Here is a 16,497-nt window from a genome sequence, read left to right on the forward strand (position 1 = left end):
ATAAATCTAAAACCAGTGTTTGCTCCAAAAAGAAAAAGGGTACAAATCAAACAACTTAAAAATCGTCTTGTTTCGAAAATATAGAATTAATTGAAATTCACCACAAAATTTTTGACTTACGTAATCTGTGAAGGCATCATGTCGTTTGCAGAGACAGAATGTCTAAGTCAACGTATGGACTAATTACCTTATTGTCGCCGGTTTCAATATGTTGAGCATGTGGCTGCTATTGGCTTGTCATGCGACTTTTGATATGCAGTTATCAAAAGTTAAAGATGTTAAGTGTTCCAAGTGTACAGATAAATCTGGGTTACTTATCAAAGGAACCATTCAAATGAGTTTGGTGCGAGACATGCGGTGCTATCGCTAATTAATGCAATGGGCACATGTTTCATGCATGTGGGTTGCAAAGCAACCCAAAAAAAATATCTCATTTTTAATTAATGGACTGATTTTACTTTTTTATTTAAAACCTAACTATATTGTAATTCTTATCACATTTTTACCTATTTGTTCATTTTTAAATAATTATGTATTTGCTTTTATCAGTCGTTTTTGCCATATGTATAAACTAGGTATGATTCTTAAAAAAGCTCTTGAACTATCAACATAATTTAAGTAATTTTTAATTTTTTATTATATTTAGTTAAGTATTTGTATTTTTATTTTAATTTAAATTAAATTTTTTAATTAATTATGACTAGTTAAAACATCACTTATTATTTTATACCACTTAATGTTGACATAACATATTTAGAGATATTAGTTGTAGACCTTTGACAAAAACATGACGTGGCATGTTTTAAGTGAATGTCTAAAAAAACATTTTTAAGATCATTTTAATATAATTTAAATTGATCTCTCTTTTAGAAGCTGAGATTTCATGTCCTTATCCAATATAAATCCTTCCATTATGATTAATTAAAGGGAAAAGAAATTAGTTAAGAGTATATGTATGTATGTATGTAGATATCTAGTTACATCCCATCAATCACTATGGATTTGGTTGTACTTATTAATCTTATGGCAAACTATACTGGAAGATGATGAAGTACATAGCTATCAACCAAGCACCCTTCAAGAACCTGATTGCCCTTTTAGGCCCTTTTCCAATTTCCATGGTGGTAAATTTTGACAAAACCGATATTTCTCCTTTTTTTTTATAGAATAAAAACATTATTCTCTTTTCCCTCAATTTCGAGCTCCAAAACAACCGTCTTACCACAGACGAAAGTCAAGCTCTAAAGTTTGCCGACCAACTCAGAAACATGTGGTTTACAATAAACCATAGAGAAAATTTCCTCATGGGAATAAATGAATCTTATGTATGGTCTCATCTGTTTGCTCGTGCTCAACGTGGAAATCGAGGACAACACGTGGTGTTCGCTTGTAGGGGGTTACAAAAATCTCCATCACCAAAACGAATCACAAGTCCAAGTGGGGCAGTACTATGTATGTTTGTCTAGTTAATTTAAAGACATCCTACTTGGAATAATGATTGTCACAAATAATTTCTATGATTTTTGAGATGATATTGACGACGAAGACTAGTACTGGTTCGTTACTTTTCTCGAGCCGAGGTTGAGGGGAGGAAGAAAAAGAAACGAAAAGGGAAACAAGAAAGACACCAACCAAGCTTCACAAAATATATCTTTATCACCAAGAAAGTTTCAAAGAATTATGTGGTCGAAATATAAGATGTTGCATCAATTATTATTTTCTATTTACATATTAATAATGTAAAAAATAAAAAATATTATATAATTATATCACCATTCATTATAATAATTAATACGTAAAGTTAACGTTAAGTGATATAAAATGATAAACATCATTTCGACTAAATTAATCATAAATCATATGAATTTATTTGGTTCAATAAAAAAGTATAGAGACGTGATTAAATGCGATAGAAGAATAAGAATTTATTCTTAAATAGTTTAAAAACTTTTTTTAGATATTATATCGTTATTAAACATCTTTATTAATTAATTTTTTTAATAATTATTTAAGTATATGCATTGCCTTATGAGAGAACTCACGAAAAGTCACCATGCTAATTAATCCTCAGGCTAAGAAAATTATCGACTCTCCATGCCAATTAGCTTTGGTGTTGATTTTAACATGCAAAACCTACTTTTCATCAATCATTTTCGGATCATTTTCACAAGTTTAATCAATGACAAAATCTTCTTTTTCCCCACATGCATGTAAAGTAGTGTTGAAATTCAATTGCTAAACATTGCATATTACACATGAACTTTTTTTTTCATCCATTTAATATATGTATTTGTGCAATAGAGGGGTATGAGGCTTAATAATAAGTCATATTAGTGTCATTTCCTTATGATTGTGGCTTTGAAAAGAAGGTACTTAAATTATAGATTCTTGTTTTGGATTATAGATTTATCCCTCTCATTACTATTATGATGAATGTTTTTTTTAAATATATGTTATGTATATCATTGATTCACAATAAAGATACAAAAATTAGATGACGTCTCATAAACAAGACATGCAAAAGACTCACATCAACATACAATCCTACATTTACGGAGCTGATTTTAGCATAAAGCCAGCAATGCCCTTGCCTTAGATCTCACAATTTTGTAGGTTCCATAATTTTATATAATATAGTTAATTATATTAAATATATAAAAATTAAAATAATTAATAAAATATTTTCTAAATTACATGTCTATTTAATATTCACTTTCTTTTACTTTTTAGCTCCTTTTAATTCTCAATTATTTATCTTACTTCCTCATTTATGTATAAGTCAAAATAATTAATAAAATTACATATTCTCTCACTGCTTCTAATTATATGCTTAATTAATTTTTATTTTTTATCACTTTTTAATGTCCATAATGTTAATAATTTTCAATTATTTTTTCTATTTTCAAAGAACTTAATATGTAGTTTTTAATGATCTCCAACTAATGATAATTTTTTTTAAATTTCAATAAAAAAAACCTCATTTAAATTTTTATTTTTTTTGCTCAATAAAAGGTCACATTTAAATATTTAATGGCTTTAGACCTTTAAAGATATTGAGCTGCCTTTGTACATCTATAATCTCCAAAAACTCTATACACAAAGACCACCCAATTAGAAACAACAAAAGTTAAATCACCAGTATTATTATGATTATTAAACCAAACTTAATTAAACAAAAAAAAAGGGAAGAAACTATGACCTAACTTGGTATGTTATCATTTATCGACATGTTTTTGTCATAAAAAGATTCTCCTATTATTCGTTGACAAAGTTAAAAGAAAACGTGTATGCATGCAACAAGAGACAACATTAATTAAAAAACTGAAATTAAAAACTTTGCTCTCAAGTCTCCCCTAATTAATTTTATTTATAAATATTAATATAAGTAGTGACGGAGGCAGAATATATATATATATATATATATATATATATTCATATAAGAAAGGGGAAAGTTATCAATGGGGTTATAGATAATAACTCACACGATTAGATTTTTGAAGTCTAAAATCCGTATTTATAAGATCCGACCTCATTTTTATCACTTGAGTTAAATTTAAATACAAAAAATATTTTTGTTCATGACCCAAAAGTGCTTGATGGATGTAATAAACTATATATTATTGATTCATCAGGCAGGTATCGCAAACTCCCAAGAAGTCTAAATAAAAGCTGGTACAAGGAATACTAGGTCAAATTTTCAGCCCAAAATATAATACCATATTGTGACATAGATGTGAGTAATTAGACCTCGGAAGCCCGATCAAATAGGTTCTCTTTGGGCTTAATCATGGACTTGGACCTTTCGAGTTTTAACAAACCCTTTACTCCATTTATAATATCAAAAAACAAATTGAAAAAAAAAAAGAAAAAAAAAAGAGGGTAAATCTTTCACTCCATTCATATTTTCATCGAATGGGTTAGATAGTTTAAAAATAAGGGATAAATTAGAAATTACTAATAATATTGTCAAATAAAAGCTTTGAAGCTAATAAAAGTAATGGTAGGTATTTGGTTGCACGCAATTAGAGAAGTTGTTTCGGTTCGATGGTCCATTTTAAGTCCCGGATACGAGGTGCTGCCAAAGCCTTGAACCCAAGGCAGAGGAAATGAAAAAGTGTAATACTTGTAAAAATATGTCACCCCAAGTCCCAACAGTTTCTTCTTTATTAGTATCTTTTTTGCTTACCAACGTAGAACTGAGATACCTCAACCAAGTCAAATTTTGTCACTTGTACGTTAAAAACCTCTATATTATCTTTACATTCAAATATTTAACGTATTAATTAACTTATAATTTTCTACCTAAAAATAAGATTCGAATTTTTTCTATCTTAATTAAAAAAAAAACCCTCTATATTCTCCTTTGTTTTTTACTTCATAACTAAATAAAATCAGATTTGAATTTTGGCAACAAGCTAGAAAAGTTAAAGCACTTATTGCCATTAATCAAGTAGACATTTAATCTTAAATAATAATAAAAGCAGAGATTAATGATACATCCTTGTGCACCCCACTTATCAGCAGAAAGTAGAAAGTGAATTCGTCCCTAATTCCCTCTCAACACTCACTTGTACAAACTTTTGACCTAAGTGGAATCAAACATGTTTCCAAAAAAAGAAAAAATAAATCAATTATCCAAATACCTTAAACCCTTCTGGCCTTTATAGCCGACAAGCTGTCTTTTTTGAATGGTGCTGCTAGTGTTCAACATATATATCGGTACAACATCACTTTGCTCATTAGCCGGCTAAGTGTGGGTATGAAGTATCTGGCATTTTTCCTATAATAAAGCATATCCAATCTATAACGCCCAAGATTAAATCAAAAGAAATTGTAATTTAAATAGGTAAGAAAAAATTAAAAATGAAAATGGGGAAAAAAATAAGAAGGAAAAAACCACTTATGTACACATAAATTGAGTCGGTCAAACCTCAAAACCCAAAAAACTACTAAACTTGACTCTCAGGCCGGAGCCTGTCCGATGATTGTTCACCCAAGTTCGCCTCCCCACCAATAAACAGACGATCAAACGGCGATTTAATGGATTTAAACAAACCCTTCACCGGATTAGCCAATGCCTCATCACCATCCCCACCAGTACCGGCCACCGGTTTTGGTGACCTAAGCGATCCTGTTCTAGAAAAAAACGGAGGAGTGATAGTGAGACCCCACCGATCCGGCCGATCGAACCTCTCGTAATTCCTCCCTAAACTCCTACTCCTATAACCCCTTCTCGAACTCCTCGCTCTGGGGAACGCCACGCAACTATTAGAACGGCTAAAATTCGAGTTCATCAACTGGCTCCGTACATCCTCCGGTAACCTTAGCGTAAACCGCTCACAATTCTCACCCGGCTGAACCAGCAAGTGACCCGTCGAGTGAGACCGCGGAAACAACCGGGTCAACATCCATCCCGTCGACCGTGACCTTGGCGGCCTGTTCTGAATTATCGGCGTGTTTGAATTTACTAAATTCACATCGGGAGATTCTACATCCCTTCTCTGATTAACAGCCTCGGTCCGACTCATTTCATCTCTGGCATTATTGTTGTCGGGTCGGTTTTCGAGCTCTAATTCCGAACCGTATGCTTGGACCGTGGGGCAGCTGATGTCCTCACCGGGTTTTGGAGCCAAATTGGCGCGGCAAACGGGACACGTGGAATGTGACAAGAGCCAAGCGTCGATACAATCGGGATGAAACACGTGGCTGCATTTAGGAATCAAACGCAGAGTTTCGTCGTCTTCAAACTCGTTCAAGCAAACGGCGCACTCGAGCGTGTCATTTCCGATCTTGAGTCCTTTGACCATCGAGTAAAGAAACGTCGGGAAAGACTCGATCACCGACGCGTCGAGCCCACGCGTCAACCTCCTCGAGCGCCTCCCGAAATTTACAGAGGCATCCCAGTTCCCGCCACGCATCCTTCTTTCGGCGCACTGCCTGATGTAAACAGAAAAAAATCCTATGAAGAAAAACGCCGTCACTAAAATCACCATCACTATCGCCATTGATGGGTTGAATTTGGGTCCGCTAGGGTCGTAGGAATTCGACGGTGGCGGTGGAGCAGGGATCGTTTGGCTTTGCGCGTTGACAACGAGAAGAAACAGAGAAAGAAGAGGATTGAGTTTGCCCTTGCCATGCATGGGGGTCCATGGTTCTGCCTGCAAAGTCGAAGGAATGAACGGCTACGATCTCCTCGATTCATCAGATGGTGAAGAAGACAGCAGTGGGTGGAGGGTTGTTTTTGTTGCTGCTGCTGCTCCTGATGATGCCGCTCATGAGCTTACGAAACAGTATTGTGATTTAGCTTTGTTTTAATGATTTTCTTGTTGCTCAAAAGCAACGCAAAGTATAAAGCTAAAAATAAAAAGGCCGAATTGAAAAGAAAAAAAAAATGCTTCGCGCTAATACAGAAAAGGGGGGAAAAGGAAAGAAAAGTACGGTATCTCATGAAACAGGTAGATATAAAAGGGACAATAAAACTTGTTACCACGCGCAAATTGCGCGTGGTGTTCGAAATTAGGATTTCGTGGGCCTTTAGACAAGACAAAAAGAGATCTGTTGTTCGATGGGTGGTTTTGGGCTTTGACATTGAGATCGGAAAGGGTGGCCCACGAGAGGAACAAAATTCCTGCGTAGATGAAGAGGGCCTGTGGAAAATGTTGACACGTAAGCACTAGGAAAGCTGTGTTTGGTTAAGACGAGGAAAATTTGCTGATTCCGTTTTGTCTATTCCTACCAACTGCGACGTGTATGCGATCGTATCAAGAATTTTCAAGCTTCCCCGCTGCGATTTCACCTATAAAGTTAAATTTCTAGTGGAATTTGGCCAATTTGGGGGAATAAGAATTCCCGCTGTTTTTCATTTTCTCCGATAGCCAATGGCTGTATTCACAACTTCCACACTTGAATGTTAGTGTTTGGAACCAATGGTTTTATTGTTTGGCTGCTAGTACGGATTGACATGTTCCTTTCATAGCATCACTTCAATTGAAAATTCACATATTCTAAGAGTGGGTAACGTTAGTTTTAAGCTACATCTTCAATTCTAACGAAACGTTGGAAATATTTGATTCTGGATAAGCATGCATGATATGCATAATCCAAATACGAATCTCTTTCCGTTTTTAAAATTGAATCATGCTTCCAACACTACAACGGCTTGGTGGAACCTGGACAGGTTCCTGGTACTACTTGGCTACGCAAGTTGGAAGAAAAATCAGGATGAGGGAATGAAGCACAAGATTCAGGACTGAAAGTAAAAGGAAAAAAGAGTGACGAAAGACGCCAAGGAAATTGAATTTCAAGCCAAGTTTAGGCCCCACCTCAGGAAAGCTCGAGCCTTGTAATATATGGTAGTCATTTTCAGTCTCTTGTGTCTTCCCATGCAAATTCAAATACTGCAAATGAATTCATGATCAACAGCGTAATTGATTGCTACGGCTTCAAATGGTAAATTTATTCCAGTCAAACTACGAAACTATGTGACCTCTCCGGGAGGTTTCCGGGCATGAAAGTGAATCACAGCACAAAGTAATTAGTTCAATGGCAGATAGTAGAAGTGATTTTAAAGCGAAGGCAATCACTATATATTCCCTGGTGTTTACTAACAATTATATATTGAGTCACTGACTTCCATCACGAATCCCTATTATCTAAGGAATTACTGGTTTGTTTAATGGATAAGCCTTCTCTTTTGACTTGTTAAACTATATATGTAGTAAACAATTAATTATTATCCTCAGAGTCAGACCATCATTTCATAATCTTAGTTCAACAATGTTATCCAATCTACATCAAAACAATAAAAAGATAAGGCCAGGAGGGGGAATATCCGCCATCTAGGTATTCATACCTTAATCAGACCTGCCTCTTTCTGCTTCAGTACTGAATAACTTAATTTGCTCATGCTCCAAAGTTACCACGTCGCCAATCTGATAAAATTCCCAGCATTTAATTTGCTGTTTGTACTTAATGCATCAACCTTAAAATTCTAGAACATGAGGAAGAAGTTGAGAGCAGAACCAACCCATTTCCCATTACTCACAACACAAACATAAAACTTAGCTAGTTTTCTAACAGAGAAAGGCACTGCCTCTTATTGCGAAGACTGGGAAGAAGAAGAAGAAGAAGAACACAGTCCAAGATATTTCCAAAGCTTTATCCCCAGAGAAGACACAAGTCACTGCAGTTATACGTAAAACAACAATCAAGAATCAATAAGCAACAAAAAACCATTAAACCTTTTGATTTTTCTTTTAAAAAAGGAAATTAAATAAAAATAGAAAAGAGAAATGTATTTTTGAGAATAACAAATGCCTATTTCGTATAGTATACAATAATAACAAGAACTAAAACATAAATCTATGTTAATTAAAGATGACTTCCTTTTTATTTTTTTCTATTTTTTCGTACTTTTCCATGTTATCTATATGAATTATAGAAATAATTTATTTATTTATTTATTTTTTCATAAATAATATATATAAATATAAAATGAAATGGCTTACCACCCAAATAGTAATTGTTCGATTATTAGATAACCAATGAAAAGTTTCCTTTTATGAACCTCGATTCAGGGCATTAAATTTCTAAAACTTTTGAAACTTTTTTCTAATAAATACAAGAGAATTTTAGGATATTCCCATGCGCTTCATTGAAGTTGAATGTAATTTCAATTCAGTGCTCTATAACTAGTCGACAATCTATAATATAATATAATATAATATAATAAATAAATTAATTAAGCAATAAGGATGAGGAAAGTAGTGAATAAGGCCAGCTTGATGTGAAATTGATAAGCATGGACATTGTTCTAGATGATAAGTGATATTTGTATTAAATATTAAACCGTCCAATTCATACAACAAATAAATTGATGGACCTGCTTTGAGTCTTGATTGACTTATTCGTCCATCTATCAATGAGGTAAGGCTTAGATTGTTGAATTGGCTGAGCTTCTCATAAATTTCTCTCATTTCTGATGGTTGAATTTAAGATTTTTAAATTAAAATTTTAATTTTATAATTTAAACTATTGAATTCCCCTCAAGTATATATTGGTTTAATACGTAAATACATTAAAAAATGACTTATACCCCTTCGTTATTAAAAAAATTGTTATTTTCGACATGTCCAATAAAAGTAAGTATGATTAAGACAGATAATAAAAAAAAAAATTCTTCTTTAAATTCCAAGTGAGGACAAGAGTAACAATAAAAGATTATCGGTACTATCATTTTTCTGGTATACCAAATTGAATGCTAAATAATTTTGACAAAGTCTTCGCATGAGCTGATTATTGTCCCATTCTTTTAACTTAGAGGTCACCAGTTGACCAAGTCCTTTGCCCCATGGAGTTCCATGATCAGTCGTGAAGCATGCTCAGCGTGCATGCCAAACTGAAGAGAAAAAAGGTGGGGAATCTTTGAAAATAAAGACCTTATGTTTAACGTGGCACCCTCGTCTCCTTGTCCTAAGTCCTACCGACAATGAGACTTGATTGATCAGATGATTTTCTTCATTTTTGGAAGATGAAATTGTGTGACAGGATCCACAATATTGTCTATATGTAATTAAACAACCTTGGACTCTTGGCATTTGTTCTTTTCTGCTTGGCCGAGTTGATAGTAACATGGCATATAATCTCATATGTCATATATAGTCCATGGTTTTATGTGGTGTTTTGTAAAGGATATAAAAGTTTAACGCCAAAGTAAATAATTTATCCCTTTGGTGCATGCTTTCATTTTAGAATGAAGGAAATCCAACATTGATAATCGCTTAGTGCATGTTCATGCAGGATAATAGCAACTTGAACCCATATTCCAGCCCAAAGTTAACCCAGAAGAAGGTTCAGCTTGTAACTTATAGGAAACACACAATTGGACCCATGAACTACATTTGAGGCCTCCTTGTCCTTTCCTCCTTCCTCGCCAATTTTGGGCCGTTTCTTCCTGGACAACGTGCTACAAGGACAAGCCTTTTCGTGGTGTTGGACTTGGATCAAGCATTTTGGTTCTTCAACAGATTGCTCCTACCGCTTTCTCATATCCTTTTGGAAGAAACATGCTTGCATAGTTGCATTGCATCAAATTCCTGAAACTAATAAACAATGATGTTAAGTGACCTGGTTCATCCCAACCTACAACACTTTGATTCATTAAATTTCATAATTTTATTTTTTTTAAAAAAATATTTCACAAGTTGAAGGTAATATGAACACTTAAAAGACACAGTCAATATGAATCCATAACTTTTTGCTAAGAGTGTCACATTAATCTTATTGCAAAACTTCATTGTTTTATCCACATATGCAAAAGTGAATCCAATAAAGGAGTGAATTTTTTTTCCCTTCTAGTTATAATACACATAATATATACATGCATGGGAATGGAAGTGAATTGATAGTGTGTATATAAACAAAGATGTCTTTTACACAGCTAAGATAGATACCCAGTAAGAACATAGCTAAGACATTTAACAATATATCACACAAAAACCCTTTGCCAATTCTCCTTTCATTTGCATTTAAATGTCTAACAACTCCATTATATTTCCATCTAAATCAATGAGTAGATAGGTAAAGGGATGGAGGAAAAATATGGAAATTGGTTACATCATGTGAAAAATATAGTGAAATACAAAGGATTCCCTCATTTCTTAATTATATTATTAGACATTAAACTTCTATTAATGTAGGTAAGCCTCAAATCAACAGACTATATAATTTACTTTCCTTGCAACCCTTTTTGTCCCTTCTTCGTTTTTAAAAGACAAAAACACCCTTTGTATACCTACATATGTTAGAACATGTGGTTATTTGATTCATAAATCATACAAAAAAGACATCTGCTAACACCACCACATGTCCGAACCAATTCTCAATTTTGTCCTTGTCTTGTTGTAAAGTTAAATGGATACAAACTGTAACTGCCCTTTTTCACCAAAGGTGAAAGTTTGATACCTTTGGCTTTTGGTTTAGGTGAGGCACCCCAGAATAGGCAAAGGGTAATAAAAACAAAGGGAAAAGACAATATGATTGCAGGAAATTTCAAAGTCGTACCAAAGAAACAAGAGAAAATAATTGCAAGCAGCACTACAAAATGGCCTGTAGCTATTATTTCTAATTTCTAATTGAAAACGGAATAGTATTATAAGCAGAATTAATCAGACTGATGATCAGCTTTTAGAATATAGTTCTGCGTACTTTTTCTGTGTGCCAGACAACGGAACCTAGTACGTCAGATAACATGATTCCTTTGTCCAATTATCGACAACGTTGAGAACAAAAATTAAAGAGAAAAAAAAACATATTTATTGGATTGAGCTCATGTTTTTTTTGTGGCGCGGTTATGGAAGAAGGTGAGGCGGTCCAGGAGGCGGCCCCTTGTTTTTGTGGTTCGGGGTGCCGCGGTTTCGCCGCGCTGCGGCCGGGCCCTGACAAGAATCATGTGGATGAGCTTTGGACCACTTGTATGGCTCCCAGTAACCCAATTTGTTCCTTGTGCAGATTGAATCAGACGAATCAGGAAATCATCATCCCCATCTCATATTCTTACTTGGGGTTCTACGTACTACAAACTGAACAGTATTGCCACGTAATCCTTTTTGGCTTTGTTATGCTCCTCCTCCTTTTTTTTTTCCTTTTAAAATTTTTTAATCAACAAGATTTATTTATTTATAGTTTATGAGTGGCTGAGTGTTTCTCTGGAAATCTTTAAATCTGCTCACTTTGGGGCAAAGACAAATAAAACTATCAAGTTGGAGCCTACTACAGTCCAAAAGCACATCTCTGATTAGAGGGATTAATTAGTGGGCCACTTAATTAGGAAAATTGAGAACAAAAACTAGTTAGAAGGGAATTTTCAATCAACTTAATGGCTCACGCCTGAGTAAGTTGTCAACAAAATGCATGTATAGACTATAGTAGTTCAAACATCAAAACCAATACATCCACGGGCTTTGGCCAGGTAGCTCATCCCCCGACCCTAGGTTTAATATTCCACTACCCCTAACTATATATATCTCTCCTCCATATATACTCCCTGCCATGTCTCTGGCCGGACTTATTTGGTCTGAAAGGTTGGCCTCAATGGCATTAGGTAGTTGTAACATGGAATGCTTGACATGCATGTAGACTCCCCACTCGCATCATAGATTGTCCTTTGCTTTCTTTCTTTTCATCTTTCACTCACATTATTGTGCCACAGACTTATTGAGGAATGAAAAGGAATTTGATGGATTAAAAGATTGGCAACTTGAATTATATATATATATATATATATATATATTAAGCATGATTGTAATGAGTGTAAGAGTGAATTTGATCCGATGAAGCCTTGTTTCAATGATAAGAAGATGTTAAAATTATTAGAATTCTAGGTCAAATCCTACCATACATACACAAGTATTTAGACTAATTTTATATTGGGATTTTTCTTCTATTACATGTTGTTTTGTAGGTTTATATGGTTTGTACATTGATTTTTCTACTGATTGTAATAGTTATATTATATCTATATTAAAAGTTGTTAATTAGATTGTAATTTTTACATGTTGAAAAGAAAAGAATATATGAATGGGGCCTAGAACCTTGAAATACATTGTCAATTATTGGAAGCTCCTAATTATTATGCACTAATGAACAAGTTAAACCTAATTAATCAATCTTAAAAAGTTGTTCTCAACTAACAAACTAAGGGGACATATATAGATCATTAAAATGGGTATCAATATAATGGTTTTGTTGGATATGACATGCCTAAGGTTTCTAACAAAATTTCCTTCACAAGCACGATATAAAGTAAGAGAGTCTTGGAATCAAGTGCATATAATATTCAAGCTTTTAGACGACAATATGCTTCCCATTAGAAGAAATCTTCAAGCAAAGAATTATAGATAAAAAAGAAAGGAGTTTCGATGTGTCTGCACTAACGTATTTATTTATACTTAATGTGTGAATCGAGTTACGTTGTTATCATTTGCTTTTCCCATTGCATGGAAAAGATTTGTTAAAAAGGCTGTACATTGCATGTGCCAACCACATATCTACAACAACGACAGCAACCTTTTTAAGGTTCCAAAATCTGTTTTCTTCTATTTGCCTCCTGGCGGCAACGTTGTGTATATCTTTGTTCGTCTCAATAATTGCTCTGCGTGTTTTTAGGTTAATTGAATTTCGCTGCTATCTGTTGCGTCATATAAGTGCAAACGTGACGTTTTTCCTTGTCCCATTTTCTATAAGAATACGGTGACGACTCTTCTCTTTTTTTATCTCTCAAGCACGCATAAATATATATATATATATAATAAAAAGAGGTATAGCTTGATTGCTTTTTCCTTCTTTCAATCATGTTCATCAAGGTAAAGTTATGAAACATGAAAATCAACACTTTAAATCCCAGCTACTAATCATTTCACCTTTAACTTTCAAAGTATCTATAGCTAGAGGCGGCGGGAGGGACTAATAGGGGTTCTCGTCTCTCAAAATTTTAAAATTTTAAATTTATCTTTATTTTTTAAAAAATTTTATAAATTTACTTCTATAAATATTAAATTTTTTATTTTCACTCATCAATCACAAAATTCTTGCCCCATCGTTATGTGTAGCAGTTCCGCTTGGCCTTTCAGATGCGTCAAGGTGCAGCAGGGACCTTCAGTTTAGAGTTTGGACGGATGGAGCCTGAAATGTATCTTCTGCCCATATCTAGAATGGGCTAAAATCAATCTTGAATTCGAGCTGAGGCCTTTACATTTTCCAACCCAAAAAGCCCAAAAAGAAAGGGGGGAAAGAAAAAAACAAGAAAGAGTTGTTGAACAATGGTCCGAGCCTCTTAAGGCTACGTATTCCCAACAACATGGAAGACAAGAAATGGTGACAGCAGGGCTAAGTCCAAGGCTGTTTGCATATAGGAACGGAAACTCAAGCCAGGGGAGAATCTGGATTGCGCGTAGCAAACAAAAGACGACAATAAGCAGGTTAGGTCCGTGGTTCCTTGAACAAGTCAACAAGCCCAGTAATAGTTCTCTAATTAAACACATTCAATTAAAATAAATTCAGTATCTGATCAAAGCTTAAACTGTTTAACATTATATTTAATCCAGTTGGATTAATGTTGGAGCCTGGGTAAGTATGTAACGCCGACATGTCTCACACCATTAGAATTTTTGGTAGCGACCTTTGCGCTCGAAACACATGCTTTTGATGATAAACAAGGAAAATAAATTAAAAAACAAAAGCCAGAAGATAATTAAAGAAAGCTAAGTCCATATTAATCTTGATGCTTCCTTAGGTAATGAGTTGTAATAATGAGAATCCTTGTACGGTTTGATTGGTAGGGAAAAGGCCTAGGATAGGGGCCTATGGGTTAATTTGGCTTCATGGGAAATGGGCAATGACTCTCTTAGTTCAGATCTTGGAACACGTTATCCTTTCATTTGTTTTTTCATTGTTTGTTGCGTTAAGTAAATGAAATAAAGAGAGAGAGAAAACATACATGGTGATGTACGATCAAATTTTCACCTCACATTTGTTACCTTATTGGGACTTACAAGTCAAACACGATGATATAATAAAAACAAGAAATGCTTGGAGTAACAGTAAACAACAGCGAATGGCAGCATAAATTATTGGAAAAACCAAATAAATTACTATACCTATTAAGCTAATAACTTTAATTTAAAAGTACTTCTCCAACATTTTAGTGCCGATCTCATGCGGCTATAATTGAGTTTCATTCCGTGACATGTCTAATTAAAGTCGAAATGAAAAAGTTGAAATCACATTACAAAAAAATTAAAATAAATAAAATTTTACCAATACCGACAAATAGTAAGAGATGTACGTAAAATTTATTCTATATGTTTTAAGGTATTTCCCTTCCCACCTATCTCAAACAAATTTTTTTATTTATTGAAAATATCATTTTCATATCCTTTTTATTGCCCATTCAACATTTTTTTTTGTCTCTTTCTGGTTTTTAAATAATCCAAATTAAAAGTATAAGTATGCCTATAAATTGAGATGACTTAACATCCAACACCGCTACCCTATTTTTAGGTAGACGAAATTATTATTTTTCCATAAAACGCGTTTTCCTTCAACTGATGCTTGGATCATAGTTTTCTCACATAAAAACAAAATTTAGCTTAAATTAAAAATCAAAATAATGCACTTTAAAATTTTTTAAAAAAAAATGATCCTACGGGGAGTCATGGTTTTGTCAAATGCATTAATTTGAAACGAATTATTAAATCATATTACTATCAATTTCTACAAAAGAGTAGGAAGATTCACTGTGAAACGGCATCTTGCTTGCGTATTATGAAGCTCAAAATAGTTAATTGATAGCAACCCTTTTTTTCTGTATAATACAAATTGCAATTAAATTAATTAAGGTCCTTGTGATTTGTTTTCTTCGAAAGAGATCTCGAAAGCTAGAAAATCAGTGGATAAGGAAATAACAATTAGTCAAATTGGGTTTTCTTAATTACCCTATTGTTCAAGGAATCTCATAAGTAACAGATCTTTTGTGATGCATTCATAAGAATGCCAGTTGGGTTTGGATATTTTAATATTTTTTCTTCCTTTTTATTTTTTAATATTCAAGAAAGTACAAAAGAAAAAAGAGTTAAATTCCGACATTAGAAAGTAGAATATTAGTATGGTGTTAACGATATACCATGGGAGGAGAACCCAAGAAAGGAGGGGAGGAACCTCTAGAGAATGTCTTAGTGAAATTGATGGGGTTAGAGATGTAGCTTCATAACACAACTCGTGATCAAAAGGGTTGAGTAATGTTGAGATTTTTTGGGTGAAATAAAGTAAGTAATAAAGAAAGCAAAAAGAGTACAGATTTCTTGGGAAGGAGAGAGAGGAGGAGGGGTGCGGGGTGGGACTTGAGAGACACATTAGTCTTCGTAATAGATGATTACAGAGTGGCTCCTTGTATGGTCACATGACATGGATTCCTCTGGCCAAGTTTACAGACACCTGAAAAAAACTAGGCCTGTTTTTCCTGTTCTTTTTCAGGCTTTTTTATCCCCACTTTTTCTTTTTCTTTAAGTACTTTCTTATGGATCTTCATCAGAATCTCTGGGTTATTATCAGCTTTTCGTCATCTTTCTCAATTGAACCTCCAAGTGTCCGACCACATTATTGTCTAATGAAAACCGTAGTCGCATCTAATTAGGCACCTCTGTTGTATTTGGACAATTAGAAAACTTAATTACTTGGCCACCCTAAGGGATATGACTGGTTCCTTCAAATAAAAAAATGGTACCCATTTCACGAAATTAGATATGCCTTGAATTGGACCCACTATTTACAATTTTTCTATGTTGTTAATTTTGAGGACTATCGTGAAACAGTTTTGGTCCTCCCTTTCTCTCTCTCCCAAGTGCCATAGAGAATCTCTCTCTGGTCCAGCGACTGGTCTGCAATGTAATCTCACGTGCAGCATGCTGTAGCTTTTGTTTTGTTTTTGTTTTTTTTTTTTTT

General features: G+C 34.0%; 1 protein-coding gene across 1 annotated transcript; it reads right to left on the reverse strand.

Moving 5' to 3' along the window:
- Window positions 1–4,850: 4,850 nt before the first annotated feature.
- Window positions 4,851–6,773, reverse strand: LOC110416800 (RING-H2 finger protein ATL11-like). The gene is given in 2 exon segments (XM_021428891.2): window positions 4,851–6,082; window positions 6,085–6,773. Coding segments are annotated over 2 exon segments (1,251 nt in total). The 5' UTR covers window positions 6,203–6,773; the 3' UTR covers window positions 4,851–4,949.
- Window positions 6,774–16,497: the final 9,724 nt, after the last annotated feature.

The sequence above is a fragment of the Theobroma umbraticum genome, unplaced genomic scaffold (genome assembly GCF_002168275.2).
Source record: "Theobroma umbraticum cultivar Fairchild unplaced genomic scaffold, ASM216827v3 scaffold_51.0, whole genome shotgun sequence".
NCBI classification, from domain to species: Eukaryota; Viridiplantae; Streptophyta; class Magnoliopsida; order Malvales; family Malvaceae; genus Theobroma; species Theobroma umbraticum.